At 43.3% G+C, this 22,839-nt stretch overlaps 1 protein-coding gene across 10 annotated transcripts in view; it reads right to left on the reverse strand.

Annotated features, from left to right (window-relative positions):
* Positions 1-1,034: 1,034 nt before the first annotated feature.
* Positions 1,035-22,839, reverse strand: part of LCOR (ligand dependent nuclear receptor corepressor) — a 133,542-nt gene continuing 111,737 nt past the window's right edge. For all 10 annotated transcript variants that reach the window (XM_027528605.1, XM_027528608.1, XM_027528610.1 and 7 more), the window contains one exon: positions 1,035-15,910. In XM_027528605.1, the coding sequence (XP_027384406.1) occupies positions 11,584-15,910 (4,327 nt within the window). In that variant the 3' untranslated portion in view covers positions 1,035-11,583. The remainder of the gene's footprint in view (positions 15,911-22,839) is intronic.

The raw sequence follows: 22,839 nt of genomic DNA on the forward strand, positions 1-22,839 counted from the left end.
CTTGAACAAGGTAAGTCTCCAGGCTGACTGCCAGCTGCTGGATTATTTCTGCTGGGTTCTGCATGTCAATGGCCACTGTCAGATGAACCTGTTAATAAAATCATGGTTGATTCCATGAATCACTGGCCTACTGGATCCATCAATATGCCCATCTCCAGGAGAGTTGAAGGACTTCCCAGGTGGCCCTAGTGGTAAATAACCCACCTACCAATGCAGGAGATGGTAAGAGATGTGGGTTCAATCTCTGGGTTGGGAAGATCCCCTGGAGGATGGCATCACAACCCACTCGTGTTCTTGCCTGGAGAATCCCATGGACAGAGGAACCTGGCAGGCCATGGTTCATAGGGTCGCACAGGGATGGACACGACTGAAGCAACTTAGCACGCACGCAGGAGAGCTGAAAGAACATAATGGAACAGGTCATGAGGCGAGTAGATGGAAGGATTTCCTGCCACCTTTCTGCCACAACCCAGCATGGGCTAGGGAGCTGGGATGCTGTGTACTTCACCCCTTAGATTCAGCAACGAGGTCAGGTGCTCCCTGGACCTCAAGATGAACCACTAGTGCCTTCCCAGTTCTGCCGTGGGAATTCCCAAGGGCCCTTCATTGGGTTTCCTATTCCTTGAAGTTGGGCAAAACTCACAAAATGGCCACAGATCTAGCAAACAGATTTAAGTCCCAATATCGGTGGCCCAGGCCAAAGTCATATTAAGTATTCTGGAGTTGTTTGTTTAAAGATTTTTTTAATGTGGATCATTTTTATAGTCTTTATTGAATTTGTTACAATATTGTTTCTACTCTATGTTTTGGTTTCTTGCTTGTGAGGCATGTGGGATCTCAGCTTCCCGACCAGGGATCAAATCTGCACTCCCTGCATTGGAAAGCAGAAGTCTTAACCACTGGACCATGAAAGATGTCCCAGGAAGTATTGCTTTTCAGTTCCCTCTGGCAACTTAACAAATTTGCCACAGACTACGAGTTGAACACTGGGTTTCCGTGTGTTCTGCACCCTCTCCAGGAACTACACAAACACATTTTAATATCAAAGAAGTTTAATACACTGCAATAAAATAAGCGCCTAGGAAAAGCTCATGGAATAGATGTCAATGTTAGAGAAATCCCTCCCACACAGCCTCCAGCTCCATACCCCATCCCTCAAAATCAAACAAGAAAATCTGAAACAACCTAGGAAATTCTTCCAAGCTTGGATTTCACTGAGGGCCCCTTTACCAGTAACAAGAACACAGTTTCCTACACAGTCTAAAAGGAAAGCAGAACACAGAAGCACAGAGTCCACAAGATTTCAATATTTGAGACTTGGTACATATTCAAAGTTAAAATAACTCCAACTTTTATAGCTATACATATTGTTTTTAAAGCAACTTAATATATTTTAAATTTCATATATACACTCTCAAAGGTTCTTCAGGTGAGGTATGTAAACATTGTCTAATGAAAAATTTTCAATGTTTCAAACCAACAAATTCACAGCATACATTGAATTTTCATCCATAACAGACACAGTATTTTCCTACACTCACTAACATAGTGGAAATCCAGGCCCAAGGGAAACATGCTGATCACCGGGTTACCATTTGCAGGATTTCTCATGTCACTACTTTTGACAAGACCATCTTCACACAGGTCAGGAGCACACACATGGTACCGGGAAGGAGCGAGGCCCTCTGGAGACTGTCCTTGGGCATCTGGATCGCTGGCTACAACTCACGAGACAGCACACCTGGACAGCTACGAGACTGACCTCGGCAAGGACAACACTGGGAAGAACCAGAAAGACCTTTACAGGAACGGCAGAGATTCATCTGAGAGCTCCCTGGATCCACAGCAGGATCAGCAGCCCTGCCCTAAACTCATTCTGAAGGTTGTGGCCTAAAAAGAAAAAAAACCCAACACGGCACCTGAGCTTCAGTTAAATTGCATGGGCCTCCTAGGACGCTCTGGCCTCGCAAAGGCATTAACTCTAGCCTGAAAGGAGGACCCTGGGCTGTGCTTTTCATACAGGTTGGGGTTGAATTTCATACTATCGTAATGCATATGGGAAAATAATGCCATGAGTTCACAAAGACGACCCGTGCCTGCACGCAGGCATTGGCCAATGACCTTGGAGGAGCTCAATTTTGAAAACTACTTGTTCCCTGAGGGTAAACAGCAGGCTTCTATTGAGATTAAGTGAGGCTAATAAAGGGATTATTTATTACAAGGTAATAAGACTCGGGGAGCCTCAGGCCGGAATTCTATTTTACCCCCACATAATCTACCATGCTCCCTCCCCCCTCCCCCCACCACAAGAAGTAGTCACCTTCCCAATGACACACATAGGTCCATTTCTTTCCTCTTGCTTGCTTTCAGGCGCAGCAATGGAAAATTTTATCCTAATGCACCCACTTTGATCTAAAAAAACACTAGTGAAAAATTCCAAACACCATCATAAATACAAAAGAGAAGACATATTCCAAAAAGCCTAAAAAACTACATTATTCTATTCATGGTTATCTGGGTGTGGGGTATTTTTCATAAAGTTCAGGACGGTCACAAGGAGAGGTTGCTAAACAGCTTAGAAACCTGTTGGACTGGACACGCTGGGATACTTGGAGGAGCAACTGCCCTCTTTGCACGAACCTAAATGGGTTTAACCCCAGACATGCACTGGGGCTTTGGACATCTCAAACCCAGGCACAGAGGAATATAGGAAATGGGCTAGCTCTTAAAGGTAGGTCAGATATATAGTCAAGGGACTTTGTATTGACCATTTACATTTTTAATGCAAAAAGTTCTTACATTTATGCTATAACCAAACGAGCTTTGCCTCAACTAGATTCTGTAAACCCTAAAAATTCATGGAAAATTGGTAATTTTTCAGTCTCTACGTCCAATTTTTGAGGTGTCTGGTCCTGGCAGATTTCTCATCCATTGCTAGCAGTGTATAATGTGAAGGAGCGTGCAGACAAACAGAAGCAAAAATTCAAGTACAGCAACCTCTCCAGCAAAGGCAAGAGGTCTTAGCAAGAGCTGTTCTACCCCCCACCCTATCCTCTGAGACAAGGGCTAACGCAGAGCCCGGAATAAATGTTATTACCTAGAGTCTTATTGCTTACGGGCAACACATCAGAAAGAACACCTGGAAATCTGCTCTGGGGACTGACCACTGACCAGTTTATCGTACATACATGTGTGTATATATATATATAATATATACCATAACCAGATGAGAAGAGGGGGCAATTAAAGCTTGGATTTGATGTCACATTACAGATCAAACGCCCCAAACAGCTCTCAACCTGCTCATTTTCGTTCTTTCTCCACGTGTGTACTGTGTTATGAAAGGAAGTCCACTGCTCAAAATATATTCTTCTACAATACTACAATGCAAACCAACATCACTCAGAACATGAATCTGTATACAGCACATGTAATAAATATCTTTTAAAAAACTATTTACAACATTATTTCTTGTGAACATTTAGATGAGAGCAAAGTTTACTTTTTCCTGCAAAGGTTAAAAAAGATTCAACTGTCTAGTTCAGTGCTAAATTCCCTGGCACCTAGTTACCCATTCACATTTCATCTTAAAATCAGATTTGCTTACAAACAGTATCTTAGAAAAAACATTCTCCAGCATTACTGTTCAAGTGTCTTCCTCATTTGTTTAGAAAAGACAAAGGGAGGCCATAAGGAAATAGGCAAATTATGGTTCAAATGGATGACACGAATCCCTGTGTGTCCAGTCCCAAGCTCTCTGCAGGCATGGAGCTACAGTTCTCAGGCCAGCCAGCCAGCTGGACAGAAAGAGAATTGTGGCTCAGACAGGGGTGCCCAGGAATGGGGCACAGGGAAGAGGAACACGATGGGAAAGCATCGGTTCTGTTACATCTACGGGGACTGAATTGCAGATCAGGACTCCTGAGAAGTAACGCTGCATACATCTTAGAGCAGACGGCCTCCTCCTGTACCATCGGTTATAGGTGGGGCTGACCCACATCTGTGCGGAGGCTTGTGAGACAGATAGGGGGTGGGGGAGGAGGCGGCGACGGCTGTGAGCTAAGGTGCTCAGCACTGTCAAGGTGCGGGAGGAAACAAGCTTAGCTCCCCTGGTTTAAGAGAGTGGGAACAGGTGTCTTTCCTGAAGGTGAGAAAGACTAAAATACATCTTAATGCTTTCTTTAGGCAACCAGTGGTCTCTCCATATCCCACAGGCATAGGTTTGGATTTCCTTGGGGTTACAACGAAGGTTCGTCTCCCTGCACAGGCTGTTGAAATGTACAGTAGAATGGGCCAACTCTGTATATGAGTGGGTGGCTTGAGACAAGTCCCGATGCCACGGCTGGCACAGCTGACCCCATCGTGGGAGACCCACTATGTTCTGGGATGGGGTGACAGTGGGGAATGTGCTCAGGTTCCCGATGCAGTTGTGTCTGCCCCAATACAGTGAGGGCTTCAAGGTTTCACCCTTTTGCCTTCATGATGTAGTTTGGGGGTTCACTGGCTGAGCAAGGGAGCTGGGGAGGATGGGTTTTCTAGAAAGAACACTTTTTTGGAAAGCCCTTTTGACAGTTTTTGTTTGTTAAAATAAATACTTTCTATAGAAGCATTTGAACAGGAAAATACCACTATTTACACAGTGAAATAAATTTCACAGTGGTGTGTATAAATATGTATTATATATATGTATTTGAAATCAGTCACACACTCTCCTAGAGCTAAGAATGAAGAAATCACTGGTGAAACTAACAACCTTAAGCTATAGGGCTCTAACTCATCCCTACCTGTAGTATAAATATACAAAATTATGCAAATCTTGTTTGTACAGCATCTCTTCCACAAACTAGCTCCCAGATTCTACAGCGTTTGCTATAAGATGACATGAAGTGTAGATTACAGAAAACAACTTGAGTGAGAAAGTTGATAAGCTGAATAGCATTTGGACCCAATGGCTAAACATGAGAAGAAAAATAGTCATGAAATGCTTCTAATATGACATACACATGTTCAGCGAAGCACTCGAAAGGTAGGTGGCTTCCTAGAGAAGGTGCCTCCTGGAAGGGGGCTGGGGGCAGAAGGAGAGGGAAGAGGCAAGATGCCAAAGGTGGGGCCTTAAAATGAGGTGAGCTAGGCCTGACCAGGCAGGAGTGGGTTTCGCTGGCCGGGCTGGAGAGCCCTGAACTTCGGTCTAAAGCTGCTGGTGTGCTGACAAGGTGCCATTGACATGCTGGTATTTTTAAGATAGTTGAGAATGGGGGATCTGGAATGAGGTTCAAACAGGCAAAGACCAGCCATGTATGTCCACAAGTGACGACCGAAGCTTGGGAAGTGATGAACTCGCCAACATACTGTACACAAATGCACTGTATGGTTTCTGGGGTGAAACCAGCACGCCCCGTACCTGCGGGGAGGGGTGTGTTCTAGGCTCTGGAGTTCATGAGTAAATCCGTGTGTGCTGAGCACTGCTGTCGAGGAATGTCGTTCCATGAGAGTCAAGTTCACCTTAACTCATAAACATGAGGACAATCGTAGTACTTTTAGTTTAAGACTTTGTACTTTTCACTTTAAACTTGGTATTCTGGTAGATCAGATTGAATGTCCACAATTCAACAAATATTCAATGCACAAAGGAAGATGTGTTCTTTAATACACGAACATTATTTAGGAATAATGTGGGATAGCAGCTGCGTGCTAAGATCAACGGGCCAGGAACGGTAAAATCTAAAAGGAAAGGAATGCTGCAGTGCTGGACGCCATGAAAAACATGTATTTGTGCCTAACTGACCACACAATTTGATCCTGAATGACGCACTGCAAAGGTTGGGCCCTTAAGGATCCGTAAACCTTTTCTGCAAAGGGTCAGGTATTAAGTAGTTTATATTTTAGGCTATGTGGACCACTTGTAGTGGGTCTAAAAATGGGTCTCTTTTTCTTTAAAACATAACCCATTACAACCCACACAAAAAAATGGGTCTCTTTTTCTTTAAAACATAACCCATTATACCTTGTTTAATGCATTCCTCCAATCTCTGGCGGATTATACAACCATGGGCAAGTTGGATCTTTTTTAATGAGCCAAAAATGAGTAGCTTTTTAATGAGAAAAAAGCTACTTCCATGTGGCTTGCCTACAGAGCACTTCGTGTTAAATGGAATGGTCCCACGCAGGTGAAAGAGCCTCTGTCACCGAGCTCGCCGGCCCCTCTGAGCACTGACGTAAACCACTGGGGCTCTGGGAAAAGGATCAAAGGGAAGGCATTGCAAGGAAGAGCCAGCTTTAGCTCAAACCAGAGGCAAAAAAGCATGAGCAAGGATGCCTGCAAAGTGCCCCAGGTGATTCCCTGGGTCCTCAGTATAGCATGGCGAGGCCTGAGCTGGGAGCAGCATCGGAGGGCTCTGGGGTTTTGCCTCCGCATGACTTAACATCTTTAAGGGAAGGAGGTCAGACCTTTGTCTTCCAGACCATGCACTGTACATGACAGCAGTTGGCTCTCACGTTTCAAGGGATGAGCTATATCAAAGGCTGTCTCAACAGGCTTCCCAAAATCCTGCTAGTTTTAACTACAGTAATCTTTTTGTTCTTTTTTCCCTGAAAAGGACTTGGGAGCAAGCCTGGGGCAAAGTACACAATGCTGGGATGTGAGGACTGCCTTGTGGATGCCTGACACAGACATGACTTCATACTTGGAAAAATTTCAGTATTTCAGTGGATATCAAGCCATAAGAAGATAAAAACTCATAGTAAACAATTCAAATGATAATTATCTGTTTCAAAACATACGAAACAGTCATTGTTTCAGAGCCACTGACAAAATTTTATCAATCCTTCATTTTGATAAAAAGCATAGAAACGGATCCTTGAGTTTTGGGGAGGGAGAAGACAACACCTTGGAAGTTAACTGGATTTAACCTAAAGATATCATCCATAACTTCTCAGTCACATTCAGGTTATAATATGCTCCAATTTTCTACTATTCTTTCTAAAGCACTTCAAGCTTCTGTTTTTCAGTTGTTGGCTTGCTTTTAATATAGTTATTTTGAAAGAAGAGTGTGTGACTGAAAAAAATATCAACGTCAATACATTTTCCTAGAAGCTGGCCAGAACTATAATAAACAACAATTTGGGTTTGTGATTGGACTTTTTTTTTTCCCTTTGTGAAAAGGCTTTTCATACCTAAACGTAAGGTTCAGAAAACTGAACATCCACCTAACGAAGTCTGAACTAACTTTGAAAGAAAGAAAATCTTGGCTTACTTGATTAGTAATAAACAAGAAGTGAAGCCAGAGTCAAGTCTATGATAAAAGCGGAATGAAAGGAGAGGCCCAGGCCACATGCTTTTACAACTCCAATTCCTATTTGCTCACGGATTCTGACTCTAGAGGCTAAAGGTGATGGGAGATTCTAACAGGATGTGAGGCTAAGGCAGTTCAGGTTTCAGGAGATGGTACTTGATGTGCAGTGGCAACATGTCTCTTTCGTAGCAAGAAAAAATAAAGATATAAAAGGAACAAAATTGAGGTAAGATGAGGAGGAAGGAGAAGAGGACAGAAAGAAGAGGCAGGAGAAAGGAGAAGATAAACCAGCTAAGTTCCCCTCCCCTCCAGCCCCCTGAAAAAAGATTCTTCTCTCAAGCATGGGTCAACAAACTTTTTCTCAAAGATCCAAGGAGTAAATATTTTAGGCTTTGTGGTCCATGTGGTCTCTGCTACAGACACTCAACTCTGCTGTAAATACATACAGCCATTGATAATACCTAAATGAGTGGGTAGGGCTGTGTTCCAATACACTTTTATTTACAAAAGCATGACCAGCCCACAGTTTGCAGAGCAGTGAAGGATCATCTATAGGCCAAATGAGAGCCTGCATGGGCTGACCTGAAACCATAAGGAGCAGGCGGCTGGGGTACCCTTTGCCAGCACCTGGGGAAATTCCAGTTCTGTCCCAGGGAAAGTGACCAGATACCAGACTCACCGATGGTGACACTACAGCATCTCCAGCTTGCCTCACGTGGCACGTTGGCCTGTCCTTCTTGGCGCTTAGGCCCACTGCTCAATAGGCACGCTGCCCACAAATGACAGTGACAGCTTCAGTCTTCACTACAGAATTCATCCCAAGGGAGAAGAGTCCAAACTTCAAAATGACTGTCATGAAGTGATGTGTTTACTGATGACCTATCTGAACTGTGAGGAATTTACCTGCCCAGTCTCATGACGCACAGAGGACCCCATTAGAAGAACCACGTTTATGAAGTGATGACTAACTACACCTCTTCCATCTATACTACACAGGAACAAGGAGGCATGAAACCCATGGCCCAAGATTATTTTTAAAATAAGGCTTGTGTAGAAGTCTTTAATGAAATGCAGATACAACAGAACTGGCCTACCAAAGGGAGCCAAGGGACTAGCAACTTCAGGTTAATAGACGTGACTAACGTTTGTCTATACGTAGCCTCACAAGCAGAACAAAGGTCCATGGCCTTCCTGCTGTGCTGCAAGACCGTTAACATGTCTGCGCCAGTGCCAGGGGTGAGGTTCTGGACCCTGACCAAGGGCACAGATTCCAGGTGGTTCCTCCAAACTCGGGGAGCCTCAGAGGGTAGAAATGGGAGATGGAAAAGGGCCTCCTAAAGAGGGCCAGCTCTGGGGAGCTATGGTGGAGCTTTAGTGACTGCTTTCCAGGCGTCTTCCAGCTCCCCCAGAAGCTCACAGCGAATACTGATGTTCTCTGATCATCAACGTCAGCTCCAAAAGTCACTTCTCTGAGTACAGGCCCAGGAGCTGAATTCCTTTTAAATTTGGAATCCAGAAGGTGGGACAGACTGCCTTTGCATCCGGTGCAAGCCACACTGGGACGATGGCTACAGAAAGGAGGTCTGGCAAGGAGGGGAGATCAAGGGGAGTCTTGAGTCAGAACCAAGTCTAGGCTTGGAAATGTCTGAGAGACAGGCTTGCCAGCATCTGCTGCAAGTGTAAATGGGCCTTCCAGAGTTGGACCTCAAGTCTACTTTTTTCCTTTCTTCTATTAGTAAAGTTAACTGAATCAGCAAAAGTGAGATTCAACAAATATAATTCTAAACTTTTAAGTGTCTTACTTATGTAGAATCCCAATCTATTTAAATGTAGTCTGTTATAAAGTGTAAGTTGATTTTAAAGATGAGCCATTGCATTGGTAGGTATATAAAATAAATAGATGCACATTGATATCTTTTCTCCAATGCTGTCTAGAATGGGAGAGAAGGCTATGATCTTGAAGTGATAAGCTTTTAAAAATGAAAAAGAAATGAGAAAAGGAATGGAATGGATTATAACCTGCAACTAGAAAAGTGCCACCTACCTCCAGCCTGGCATCTCTCCCTAACCTAACCCACGCACCCTTACAAGGTAGTCTGTATGCAGCTACGGGGCACCCTGAACGTACGTACAGGGGTCAGCACACCTGATGTGGGCAAACCTCCACTGTTAAAGTCACCACAAAAACAATATCCAGTGACGGCTCTATGAAAAGATTTTCTAAAAAACTTTAAAACCACTTACATAGATTAAATGAACCTACTTAAAACACGTTAATGCTTCTGTGCAACTTAATGCTGAGGAAGGTTGCCAACACACACACACTCAGCAGTTTCATTAATATAGGTAGCTCTGGAATGGCCAAGGTCAAAGATACAAAAAAGAAAAAAAGACTCATGGGATAGAGGAGATACTGGTAGGGGGGGGGTGGAGCGGGGAAGGCTTCTTTGAAGATAGTAAGCTTCACTATCTGCAAAAATCAACACCATGCTCAGTTTCCCATGAATCAAACACTGCTTCCTAATCCTATCCCAGAAGTTTTCATTATATACAGCAAAACTTTAACAGAATGGGTAGAAAACTTGTTTTATCATGATCTGAATGAACTAATGCATGAAAACAGGTACATCTGGGTTTATCCAAACAGATTTCAAGCAATAGGGATGGAAAATCTTTTAATAAAAAGGACGGAATAGCAGCTGTCCATACGAGCCTATTTTGGGGACAGAGCATGTCAGAGAAGCTGGCTGAAGCTTTAGCGACCAAGACTTATTGGCAGAGCGGCCCAAATGGAGCGATGCTATAGGCACCAAGGTAAAGCCAGTACACTCATTTCAGGTCTCAAACAACATTAGTCACAAATATTGCAGCTCTCGCTTCTGAGCCATGGAACAGAGCCCGACGTGATAGAGGCCATTGTGATTCTATAAGCATTAACTACTAGTATGATGTTAATCCATCAGAAAGGGCATCTACTCTAAACATGTACATTTCACACTGGAATACCAGCTGAGCATCAGCTCCTGGTACTGGGGTGTGTGTGGGCACACAATGAGATGTTGGTGCTACTTTCTCCAACTGAAAGGCTGCTCTGACCTTTTTATAATTCTGAGTCTGGTGCCATAGTGATTTGGGAGATGCTCATAGAGACCCTAGGCTACATTTAAGCCATCTGGCCTATGCTAATTACTCAGCTCATGAACAGCCTATCACACTGCATGGAGAAGAATTTAACTGGGGGAATGGGAGACATTTGTGGCTTTACAACCACATGCAAATACCCCCAAACACACACACACTCTTTTAAACTTTCCTATTACTGAAAACAACATTTTGGCTTTCTTTGAATACAGAAGTACTCAAGACAAGAAAAATACTTAGAACGGTCACTCTTATCCCAATCGTCAAATTACAGCAAAAAGACATTAGCTTTTTTTTTTTTTTCTCCCAAAGTAGGATGAAAACCTCATTAGTGTGCTAGCAAGCGTGCAAGATCAAAAATGAAAAGGATGGGAAGAATCAGTAATGCAAACAGTTTGGGGGATGTGAGTAATTTTCAGACCTCATATATCAATATTAACACCTTGTGACAACCTTTTGTCCCACGGGCACAGAATTTAGAATATATTCCCTCAAATGACAAAACATCAGAGATGAGTGACCAACAACGAATACGAATTTTTAAAAAGGGGTAACAGAAGTGTTAATCTTTTATAATAATTATAAATTCCCTCTGCATTCTCCACATACTGTAAAAGTGATTTGGTTCAGCTTTCAAATATCGTTTAGACAAACAAGACAGAGGGAAGCTCACTGCGGGGGTTTGCAAAGAGGAGCATCTGTTCGTGTACTGACACTGCAGGGTGGCTGCTGAAAAGCTACGTTTATGTGCGTGATGGTGGTCTTCTTGGCTACAGTACAAGTGCTTGTGCGTCAAGTATAAAATACAAGCCTTTAATCACATAGATCAGCTTTTTAGCTTTTGTAAATTTAAAAACAAAAAGGATAAATAAGGCACTGTACTTTTAAAAACTAAAACTGCTTGGTTCCAAGTTTAAAACCCAAGGAACAACCAGAATATAATATATAACTTCCCTTACTCAGCCTCAGAGAAAGACTCTGCAAGTTCCCTTCTCCATCTGAGACGCACTTTCTGACATCTTAAATTGTGGTGTTTTCCATTAACTGCAGATTTGAAAGGCTTGATAAGCTTATAAAAGCAGATTTAGTTAATGCAAAATAAAGGTTGCTTCTAATAGAACAGTTTTAGCTCTGGCTCCTGCCCTGCAAATCACTTTGCATCCAACCGCCTTCGTTTGCTGTGCGAAGAGTCCAGCTTTGCCTTCCGCTTTCGCTTTCTCTGGGCCGCACTGTTCTCTGGGGTTTTTGTTGAGGGTCTGGCCCGAGTCTTTCCACTGCTCTGCTTTCTATTTGTGGCTTTCTGTGGCCTGGAAGAGGACTCACCTGCCCCTTTTTGCTTTGCAGATTTTGTCACCGGATCCGAGGCAGAGGGCTGGGTAGGTCTTTTGTTTGCATTCTCTTTTTCTTTCCTGGAGGGCGGGCAGCTCTTCCCAGGTGATTTTTTAGGGATCTTCACTTTATTCTCTTTTGAAGATGTCTTTTTGGGCAGCTGGCTGTTTCTGTCCCTTGCGGCTGGCTTCTTGGCAGCGGAGATTCTGGTGGACCCATCAACATGCCTTTCTCTGCTGGCCCTCACCGCAGGCCCTTTGTCCTTCCTGTCCTGAGTGCTGCCGCCTTCTGTCCTCCTGCGTTTATTCTGAACCTCGGCTTTTGGCAAGACCTCAGGCACCTGCTTCCCTTTCCTTGCCTTCGTTGCATCGGGGCTCTTGGGTTTAATGGGAAACCCATCTGCACCGACTTGCAGGGCGAGCTTGGGGGACATCAGAGGGTTGATGCACACACTCTTGCAACTCTGTTTGCTTTCCACAGCCGGACCAACTGGGCTTTCGAGTTTCTCGTTCCTGATCAAACGCTGCTGGGCTCTGAGCTTTCCTCGAATGTTGGAGTACTTCCTAAGGATGCGGGTACTGGCTGGGGTCGGTGAGCTGGTGGGAGGATGGCTGCTTCTACCTTCCTTGGCCTCCTCTACACTCTCTTCAGGACTGGAGCTGAGGCTCACGTCACTGCCATCCTCTGGCTCCACCTGGTCGGGATTCTCTCGAAATTTAGCCCAGAGCTTCTGTGTTTTCCAATTGTTCTTGGCAGGAGTAGCTCCAGGAAATTTCTTCAAGTGTTTTTTCAAGCGTTCGGCCTGTAGTGAACTGGGGTACAGGCTGGAAGGAGGGTACTTCTGAAGAGGGTGCTTGACGGGTGGGATGTCACCTGGAAGACGAGTATTGACCTTCTTCACAATGACGAGAGACCGGGTTTCAGTTGTCTCTAAGAACCACTTACAAACATTAGACAATTTAAAGTTTGTCATAAACAGCATCTGAACAGGAGAAAACTTCTGAACCTCCAGTGAACCCCGACATTTCCGTGACCTTTTCTTGCTTTTCCAAATCTCCTTCAGCTTATCAGACTTGTTCCTTGCCCTTGGCGTTGGCTGGGCTTCTTTCTCCAGCTGGATCCAGCCCTTCTGAACTTTCATGTACTGGGCGTTGAAGTTGGCAATGAGCTCTTGGTTCTCCTCCTCAGCACACCATTCCACAAACTTGGGCTGCTCGTCCATCACGGTGTCCACATCACCCTCATCTATGGGATCTCCACTCTCGGAAGCTGCATTTTCCTTTGGGATTGGGCTTCCTTGTGCTGCTTCCTTTTCGGAAGTCACTTTTATAGTATCCAAAGAGTCCAAAGAATGAGTGTGTCTTAGGTTGTAGGTGGAGGAGGTCAGTCTTGTAAGCCGTGGGGCCCATTTTGGGGGCACTGCAGTATCGTCATTTCCACTACTTGATGATCCCAGCGTGCTAGACGGCACGTCATCACTATCGCCATCTTTATGCTGGCTGTCGGCACTGTCTGTTTCATTCACAGCCTCCTCCGTCTCCTTTGCAGGAACAGGTCCTGGCTTCCCCTGTGATTGTTCTGGGAAAGTACAAGGAATGCTTTCAGAGGGCTCTTGAGTACTGTTCTCACCTAATTTAGACTGAACATAGATTTCCAGTTTCTCTCCAGGCAGGGTCTGGCCAACTGTGGCTAAGGGATCACTGCTGGGGAAAATACTTCCTTCTTCCCCCTTGACTTCTTTCACCAGCATGTTTTTCAAAGTCTGCCTGGTGATCACCCCACCCACTTCAACCTCCTGCTCAGCGTCTTTCTCAGGGGTCTTTTCGTTGACAACTGGGTTTTCAGTGTCTTCTAGAGCTTTTGTATGGCAGCCTTCAGTAGGGAAGCTCTCGGGTATTGTCCCAACAGGGTACCCTTCTTTTTTAGAGCGTTTTGCACCAGAACTTTTAGAAACCTTGACATCAGCACTAGGAGAGGAAGAATCTGAACTTTGATTTTTTAGGCACCTCTCGGCAGAGGAAGAATCTGCAAGTTGACTTCGCAGACACCTATCAGAGGCCTCCGGGAATTTTCTACCTTTTTTCTTCTTGTCCAGATTTTCTTCAGGTGACTCGGTGTTTTGATCGCATGCATCTTTCTCTGAACGATGTTTTACATCACCGTCCTCTCCCTCTAGTTTTTCTGTACCACCTGCTGCCTCACTTTCCTCAATCTCACTGGGGTTTTCATTTGTCAAAGTGCTGCTTTCCTTCGAGAGTGGGTCGGTATCTAGCTCTTGAGCGTCTTCGGTCTCAGCCTCAGTAGCGACACTTGGCTCTTCCTCGGCCTTTCCTGGGCTCATGGGAGGATCCAAGCCCGCGGAGGCACTTTGACTTTCTGAACACAGAGGGCTTTCCTCTCTCTCTGCTGTTTCAGGAGGGGAAACAGGTCTGGGGGCAACATCGTCACTGCCTCCCTCAGAAATGCTGTCTGCGGAGGGAAGTAGGGGACAGTCTCGGGGTACACTCATCTCCTCTGTACTCAGCACTTCAGCTGGCTGCTGGTCTCGTTCAGGGGAAGACATCTCACTTCCTGTGGGAGCTGAGACCATGGAGCTGCCTTCTGGTGGGTCCTCTTCAGGAAGATGAGCAGGGAGGGGCCACACTGGGCTGGAGGCTGCTGTTTCTTTTGATGTGGGGGAGCCACTTGGGTTTGCGTTATTCGTCACGAGGCAAACCTCTGGCTCTTGAGATTCCTTTTCAGGTGATGCATCTCTGTCTCCTTCCGTGAGAGGGGTTGTTTCTTTACTAGGTTCTTCAGGCTTGTCTTCTCTGGGATGCTCTACTTCTACTGTAGGTTGAGGTGCTGACGTGACAAGGGTCTGCTTGGGAGTGACCACTGCCTCTGATGCCACAGTTGAGCAGCTTGCTTTTTCTTGGGAGTGTAAATTCTTGGCCAGCGTGCGAACGGTTGGCAGCTCACAACAATCGCCATTGAAAAAGTATCCTCGAGTACTCTTCCTGGCTGTTTTCCGAGAAGATAATATCGATCTTTGATTCTCAAAGTGGCATTCTGTTATTGGCTGGCTGATATAAACGACATCACACTGGTTATCATAATCATTTATCCTCAACCCTGATGCTCTTTTACTTTTCCGAGCTGTCTTAATGGAGGTGGGTATCATCTTGGTTCGTGAGTGTCCATTCGATGCTTTGTGTACAGGTGGCATGGGGCTGGGGGCTAACCAACCATCTTTGGAATGATCAAACTGGCTCTTATCACTGGGCTGTAAATGGTAACCCATTTTATTTCTTCCTAGGGAGTGAAGATGGTTCTCTTGCTTTGGCCTTGAATCTTGTTCACATGCCTCTAAGTCCTGGCGTAAAGGTGTTTTTGAGCTACACTGTAAAGCATTCTCTTTGTCAGCAGTTCTAGGTGAATTCCCCATAAACCCTGAGTCCCAAGCCTCTTCTGATAAAGCTTTGAATGAATTTCTTTGAGAAACAATACAGCTGTTGCTCTCCTCATTATTTTCAGCTGCCGCTTTTACTGCAATTAGATTTTCTACTAAAGCTGCGCTCTGCACATGGTCTTTACCATCTTCACATATTTTCACATCTGTGTCTTGCTCCTGTTCAGTGGTCTGCCCCTCCAGGTTCTTAGAGATGCGGTGGAAGTTTAATGAGGAAGAATTCGGTGCAGTGAGGTATCCCAGAGTGGAATTATCCATTGAATTAGGTTTAGTGGTTGGAAGTTCAGAGGAATCTTTTTGGACAATAGTCAGAGTCTTCTCTCGTCCATCTACAGAATTTGTCTCAGGCAGAGGCTCCTTTAGGGCCTGCTCTGTCAAATGTGGAGGGCTATGAGAGCCTCCAGAGTCTATGGACAAGTCTACAGAAGTAGAAGACTTCATGTTGAGACACAGAGCATCCTTTTCTGCATGTCTGGTGCCTAGCTGGGCACAGCCAGCATCGCAGGTGGAGGCGTCCATGGCTCCAGAATCAGAAGACTGCAGGTCCTCAGAGCTGGGCTGAGACTCAGTGTACAGATCGTTCAGAACACGAATGAACTGCTTCTGATGATGTGTGCACAGTTTGACCATAAACTTCTCCAGTGGGGACTTCGACTGATGATTAGAATGTACTGCTATTGCCTCTGCTGAGTTCTCACTAGACAGACAAAGAGAAAGAAGAAATCAGTATGATCATTCTCCAAAGAGCCATTTTTACATTATGAAATTCATCAATGTTACTTATGTTTTATTCTCTGTTCAAAACTGCTTCTCAGGGCCCATATGCTTTTTATTCAATAGTGTAGAAGCATCTACTCAATGAAAACATAAGCTCCTCTCTTCCTTTAGAGCAGGGGAGACACCTGTGACACCCTTGGGTAAGTGACTGCAAAATCATTTTCAACTCTCGGACTCAATGAGATATACACGAGGACTTAACAAACTCCTCCTGCAAGCTGCAGACTTTGCAGCTCAAGGGGAAGTCAGGAGGTCCCTGCTGAAGGACTCCCCAGGAGGTACCTGGTGTCCAGGTCCACCTAGTGCTACTAACTGCTGTTACTACGTGTTATAGGACACAGTCTGGGAGACACTGGACAGCAGTCTACCCGTTACCAGTTGTGTGACTTTGGCCAAAACGCTGAACCATTTTAGATCTTAGTAGAGCACCTGCCCCATCGACCACTTAAGACAGTTGCAAAAGAAAACCTACAAAGTTTATACAAATACCAGTTACCATTATTGTTAGCCAATCACATTAAACATGCTTCAGTGAAAATAACTCAGAGACCAGAAATGTACATTAATACTTGCTTACAACCCCACAAAGTGGATTTTCTAGACAATCAAAGTTTATCCTTCAAGCAAAAAACATTAAAAATTTTAAGTATTTTTGGTGGAAGTCTTTAAAAAATGGTCTCTTCCTCTGAACATAATTTATTCTTTCTTAATGACTCAAGGGTCATTACCATGTACACTAATATTGAAGCTTGGCTATTATTTTTATTATGCTGAACTGAAATATATTGATAGCTTTGGGAGCCACTCAAGTAGGTAAATCTACTGCTTAAATACAAAAAAAGTCAGGTGGCAGTCTGTATTTTATTAAAAATCTTTCTTCTGCCTGGCTTCCAAAGATCAGCTATGTTTAGCGTCTCGTTTTTACCTTTAGTTGAATACTTCTGCTCACTAGCTGAGAATCCAAATCTCAAGTGCTAGACTGGTACCTTACGTGAAAACAAACAAGCTCTGAATGAAGGCTAGAGGAAGAGTTTTGTAAGTAAACCACATAGATTTCTCGACAACTTCAACTGCTCAGAATCCTTTATTTCTGTTTTTGGCTCTTGGATGTGTTCCTGATATTTCTGAGACAGGTGGCTACAAATAAGTGGGATAGTAACAGCCTTTTCAATGTATCAAAGAATATATCCTAAGTACATTTTAGCAATACAAGAAAGGGGGGGAAAAGTTGACAAAGATCTATGAGAAGGATTAAGAAATATCTTGGCATCTTATTGTAGAAAAGAATGAGGAGATAAATGGTAAAGTCTGTGAAAATCTTCTGGAACTGTTTCAAGCCTGTGGCAGTGCTCTGGAAGCAGGATTTGTGTTCGGAGTTAACAACATGCCTTGAGATTCTTGAAATCAAGGAGTGTGTGCCCAATAAAAGAACAGAGTGCTCTCAAGAAAAACTGAGGAGGCACTTTCTTCTAAAGCGATGCTCAGAGAGAATAAAAAACTGAATAACGATTAATCTACAGATGATACTTAACTTCCTTTATGGTTGTGAAACTTGGATCTCCTGCTATCCCACATGTCTCAATAGTTTAATAGTGATTTAATATTTTATTTACCCCTGACTGATGTAAGATCTTCCAAATCAGCTCTGAAGCACTGACCATGGCAATGTGGCTAGTCCTCAGGGACAAATTAGACAACCAGCCACCTGGTGGTGTTAGCTATGTCTCAGCACTATGGCAGGTGGAAGTGGTGTCTTCACAACGAAGGCATACTGGAGACACATGGTTAGTACCCACTTAACTCTAACCTGGAACAATGCAGTACAGCATGTGGAGGCTGAAAAACAGCATCAGTGAGGTGGACACAGACCATCCCAACCCTAAAAGGCATTTACAACAGTGGTTTGGGATGCTCAGGAGATGAGCAAACATTAAAACTGTAAATGGCAACCTTGCTTGTGAGGAAGAGACATCAACAAAGGGTCATTTTGTGTGTGCCTTCCTGGTAAAAAGGATCAGGGACAATGTACTGGTAAACCACAGGTCACCAGAGGAAGCAGGAGGGATCCTTGGCCACCTCAAAACTATCATCCTAGAGTGACTGTATCCTTTCCTGAAATTTGAAGCTACAGTGGTTTGTAAAATTCTTTGGCAATGATAGGGGTCTTGTGCATTTACCCCACAATTTGTATCTGTTACTGACTTAGTCTTGTCTTTGTCTTAGCTTTCCACGAAGATATAAAGTACTTGCGTGTAGGTAGGGGTAACATTTCATGTTTTTCTGTTTTCTCTTAGCAAAAAAAGAAGGGGAGGGAAAGGGAGCATCAAGGATGCTTCCTGGGTTTTCATTGTGAGCAGCACCGTTTAGTGAGATAGGAACACAGAAAACAAAGCTGGCAACTGCTGACTGTAAGGCTTTATGTGTCTGAAGAGTTCTGTTCTGTACGCACTGAGCTGAAATGTTTGTATGTAAGATTCTGAATCTGTCTGGTAGGCAACCAGGGACACAGAGGTATGTGCCCACCACGAGCTTCACCTGAATCTGAGAACCTTCACATTAATACCAACCTTTGTCCAAGTGTCATTGAATGGGCCCTGTTATAATACCTAACTTTACAACTATAGTAATAAAATTACTTTTGACTGTGCTGCTAAATTACCCAGCTTCCTACCTTATTTGACTTTCTCTGGAAACTTCTTCAATAAAATCTATGTTTAGTTTTCTTTTCATATCTCTCAACTATTTTGTTTTAAAAACTAACATCAACTTTCTGAAGTTTAATTCTATTATTCTTTTGGAATATTCTGGATGCTGGCCAGCTTTGCCTGAATTTTAAATAGCTGGTCTCTACCTTTGCTTCTATTCAATTCTTCCCATAGTCTCAGGCCTTCAATAGAGCCTAAATACAGCATCTGCCCTGATTACTTTTTAAAGAGTAAATAAGGAAATCAGAGAGGGCTGAGTTTCTGTCCTACAGACTACTCATGCAAACCCGACCTAAGCAGAAGCACTATGTTTTATTATTAGTTCAGTGATTATAGCTGACATCATAGTATGCCCATCACATCTGACTATATTATATTAGAGTTTTAAAATAACAGTAAGTCATCACAGATTTTGAAATCACTTGCTTGACTTCACATTTCTTCTGTTCAACAACAGGACACTAAGAGTTAAATCAATTTTTCATCAGTCAGAAACACTTCACCACTACCGCGAAAGAGCAGTGAGATCCTAGGGCCTGGTAAATGGAAAGGAGGGCTATAGAAGAGGACAACTACCGGGATTAGCGCTGAGTTCCTCTACTTACTGAGAAATGGCCTGTGTGACCTTGAACACTGTCTTTTTACGCCCAATTCAATGCCTAATTCTTAAGGGCGTGGCAGAAGGATAAGATAATATTCATAAAAACTTTGAAACGCACAGTTTAAGAATGATGTGTTGTTTCACAATCTTATCTTTAATGATTTACTCAATGGTATTTTTCTAGATCAGAGATTAGACAGAGCTGAATTTGCCTACTTTGTCAATACCACCACACTTAAATTTACAAAGGATAACATTCCAGTGGTTAATATAAATGGTGGATGGTCCAGGCCTAGGTTCTTTTAGGGTAAAAGGTCAAATAAACAAGAGATGTGGCAGAGAGCTGAAATGACAATTTTAAGAGTCTAGAATGTGGAACTGAGGGATTCAGGTAGTCTCTCAGTATCTGCTCTAGAACTACCAATGGCAAAGGCAACATCATTGATGACCAAAATATGTTCTTTTTGACTGAAAAAAAGACCAAAAGGGAGAATGAATGATGTCTGGATGAGAACTAATCTTAAAAGGAGAAAAAGATAATCCCAGGAAACCAGAAGGGGAGAGAAAGCTTGAGACAACAGTTTAGACTGAGTGACCAAACAGTCAAGAGCTGTAAATAAAGTTGGCTCGATTTTTCTTTAAATACAAGAGAACACCAAAATGCACTGCTAGCCCTGCTTAAAGAGTTGTAATTTTTGCCAGACCATAGTCTGAAATTATGTTTCCTAATTCTTTACTTCTAGTTCTTTAAGCACTGAAAATATAAGGATGTTCAAGGGCCTGGATAAGTCTGCTTACAAGTATTCATCCTTTACTGGGAAGTGCATCTACCTCTGGCTATTTCACACTGTGTACCTTCCATACCTGGATACGGGGATACACTAAGGTTTATGACAAAATTGTGTGTGCTTCTGTGTGTAGTGAAAATAAGCATGGAGTATGGAGGTCTTTTTCACTATTCAAAAGGCCATGTACAGTTGTATGTGTAAACTACTGAACAATCAAATTTTCTTTCCCAGAACTGAACCAGGAGAAAAAGTAAAAGGGTAATTAATAAGCCTGGTGTGCTGCAGTCCTTGGGGTTGCAAAGAGTCAGACATGACTAAGCGACTGAACTGAAGCAAGAAACAGTAAAAGTGGTAAGTGAGAAATAAAGTTCTTAAGGTCACAGAAAGTGGCCTCTTAAAATGAGGCAGCTTAATACCTGATTTCTAGGTGGGTGAAATCCTATGAAAGTAAAAGACATTTACTCCTTGGAAGGAAAGTTATGACCAGCCTAGACAGCATATTAAAAAGCAGAGACATTACTTAGCCAACGAAGGTCCGTCTAGTCAAGGTTATGGTTTTTCCAGTAATCACGTATGGATGTGAGAGTTGGACTATGAAGAAAGCTGAGCACCGAAGAATTGATGCTTTTGAACTGTGGTGTTGGAGAAGACTCTTGAGAGTCCCTTGGACTGCAAGGAGATCCAACCAGTCCATCCTAAAGGAGATCAGTCCTGAACATTCATTAGAAGGACTGATGTTGACGCTGAAACTCCAATACTTTAGCCACCTGATGAGAAGAGCTGACTCACTTGAAAAGACCCTGATGCTGGCAAAGATTGAAGGCGGGAGGAGACAGGGACGACAGAGGATGAGATGGTTGGATGGCATCACTGACTCAATGGACATGAGTTTGAGTGGACTCTGGGAGTTGGTGATGGACAGGGAGGCCTGGCGCCCTGCAGAGTCGGACACAACTGAGCGACTGAACTGAAATCCTAATTATCTAAATTTGGACTTAGAATTTAGATGGATTTAGACAGAAAATGATTTCAAAATTGGCGTTAAAGAGAGATCAGAATGGTGGGGGATGGTGTGTGTGTTGGGTGAGGGGTCAAATCCAAGATGTATCTGTGTCTCTTCACCCTGTAGGAGTACTCAGAGAGTCACTCTTGCTGATGCCAACACAGCATCTTGCTCAGGTGTGGAGTGGACGAATAGTTGAGAACTACTGATTTAAAACAAGACATGCAATCCCGTTCTGACAGCTAAGTTTACTGTGTTCTTAACCAAGTTTACTAAAAACAGGGCAGAACAGAGGCTCAAAACATTATGAATACTGTAAACTAGGGAAAAGAAGTGATTCAAAGAGTGGTTACTGGATAGTTTTCTAGTTTTTCTGTATCTCAGGGTTTAATAAAAGGCTATTATTTGGGGGTACATATATGATATTAATAGGAGCAGTTTAAGGCTTATATATCTTTTATGTCCTGTAAATTCAGCCAGATTGTCAACTTTATTACAATAAAAAATATAATTATCAAGGAGATCCTCACGTTCACTCTTTAACATATTTCACCCTAGAGGCAAATGTACATGGGAAGCCAAAATATGATCAGAAAGTTACACTGGTGAGTCAGAAGCCAGAACAAGGTGTCATTAGCCGCAACAGTCCAATACCTCCGTCTCCTCTCTAGAAATGTAACAGGCTCACACAATAAACAGTTCTACCAAATTACTTACTTCTGAAAAATTTTTATCCGCCATCCCCCTCCACCATATTGATTTTTGTTTCTATAGTCCTAGTTAAGGCTCTGCATGCAAGACTAAATATATTACTAAATACATTACTTTTGTTAGTGAGTGAAGTGAAGTTGCTCAGTTGTGTCCGACTCTTTGCGACCCCGTGGACTGTAGCCCACCAGGCTCCTCCATCCATGGGATCCTCCAGGCAAGAATACTGGAGTGGGGTGCCATTTCCTTCTCCAACTTTTGTTAATTAATATAAACAAAAGAAGGGAGGGGTTCAGTGGCAGTGAAAGGGGACTTTGGACTAGATGGCATTTTAGAAATGATAGTTTCTGGACATAGGGGAAGAAATATCCCTAAATGATATATCTAAATACTCATTTGATGAGAACACAAATCTAAATTATTAATGAGTATTTTAACTACAAATTCTTAGAAGACACTTCAAAATAGACTTCAGAAAATAATACAGTAATTACAGACAAAGAAGACAGATCTCTGCTCAGGGCTGATTTGAACTGAAAGTGTCTGTCCCTAGACTCACGGGGTTACTGAAACCAGATTAAAGAGAGATCTGATCTGAACGGCATACTTGACATTTTAGGTCAGGATACATGAGAGCTTATGACAAGTCAGCAAGTCTGGCCTATTTCTCTCTTTTTTTTTGTCTTTGTATCTGTCAGGTAGGGGATTACAATCTATGTTGTTCTGTGGGGGACATTGCTCTTCAACTCCCTTAAAATGACTAGGACGATGACAGACTAAAAAAATACCATTGTTTAGGCAGAATAGAGAGATGCTCACTCCCCGAGTGAGAGAAAAGGCACTGTGTCACGACGCTCTGTTCAAGGCGGGTGAGGGGAAAGAAACATCTGTCAAGACTCAACAGTGACCGAGAACCCTGTACGGTTTCCCTGGAGTGGAACTGAGAGAAGTCAGTCTAGACAAGATTTCCAGTACTGTTGGAATGTATTTCTTTTTAACACCAATAACCTCTAACAAATCCCAAAACGATCACCTCGCAGGGCA

This window comes from Bos indicus x Bos taurus, chromosome 26 (genome assembly GCF_003369695.1).
Source record: "Bos indicus x Bos taurus breed Angus x Brahman F1 hybrid chromosome 26, Bos_hybrid_MaternalHap_v2.0, whole genome shotgun sequence".
Taxonomy (NCBI): Eukaryota; Metazoa; Chordata; class Mammalia; order Artiodactyla; family Bovidae; genus Bos; species Bos indicus x Bos taurus.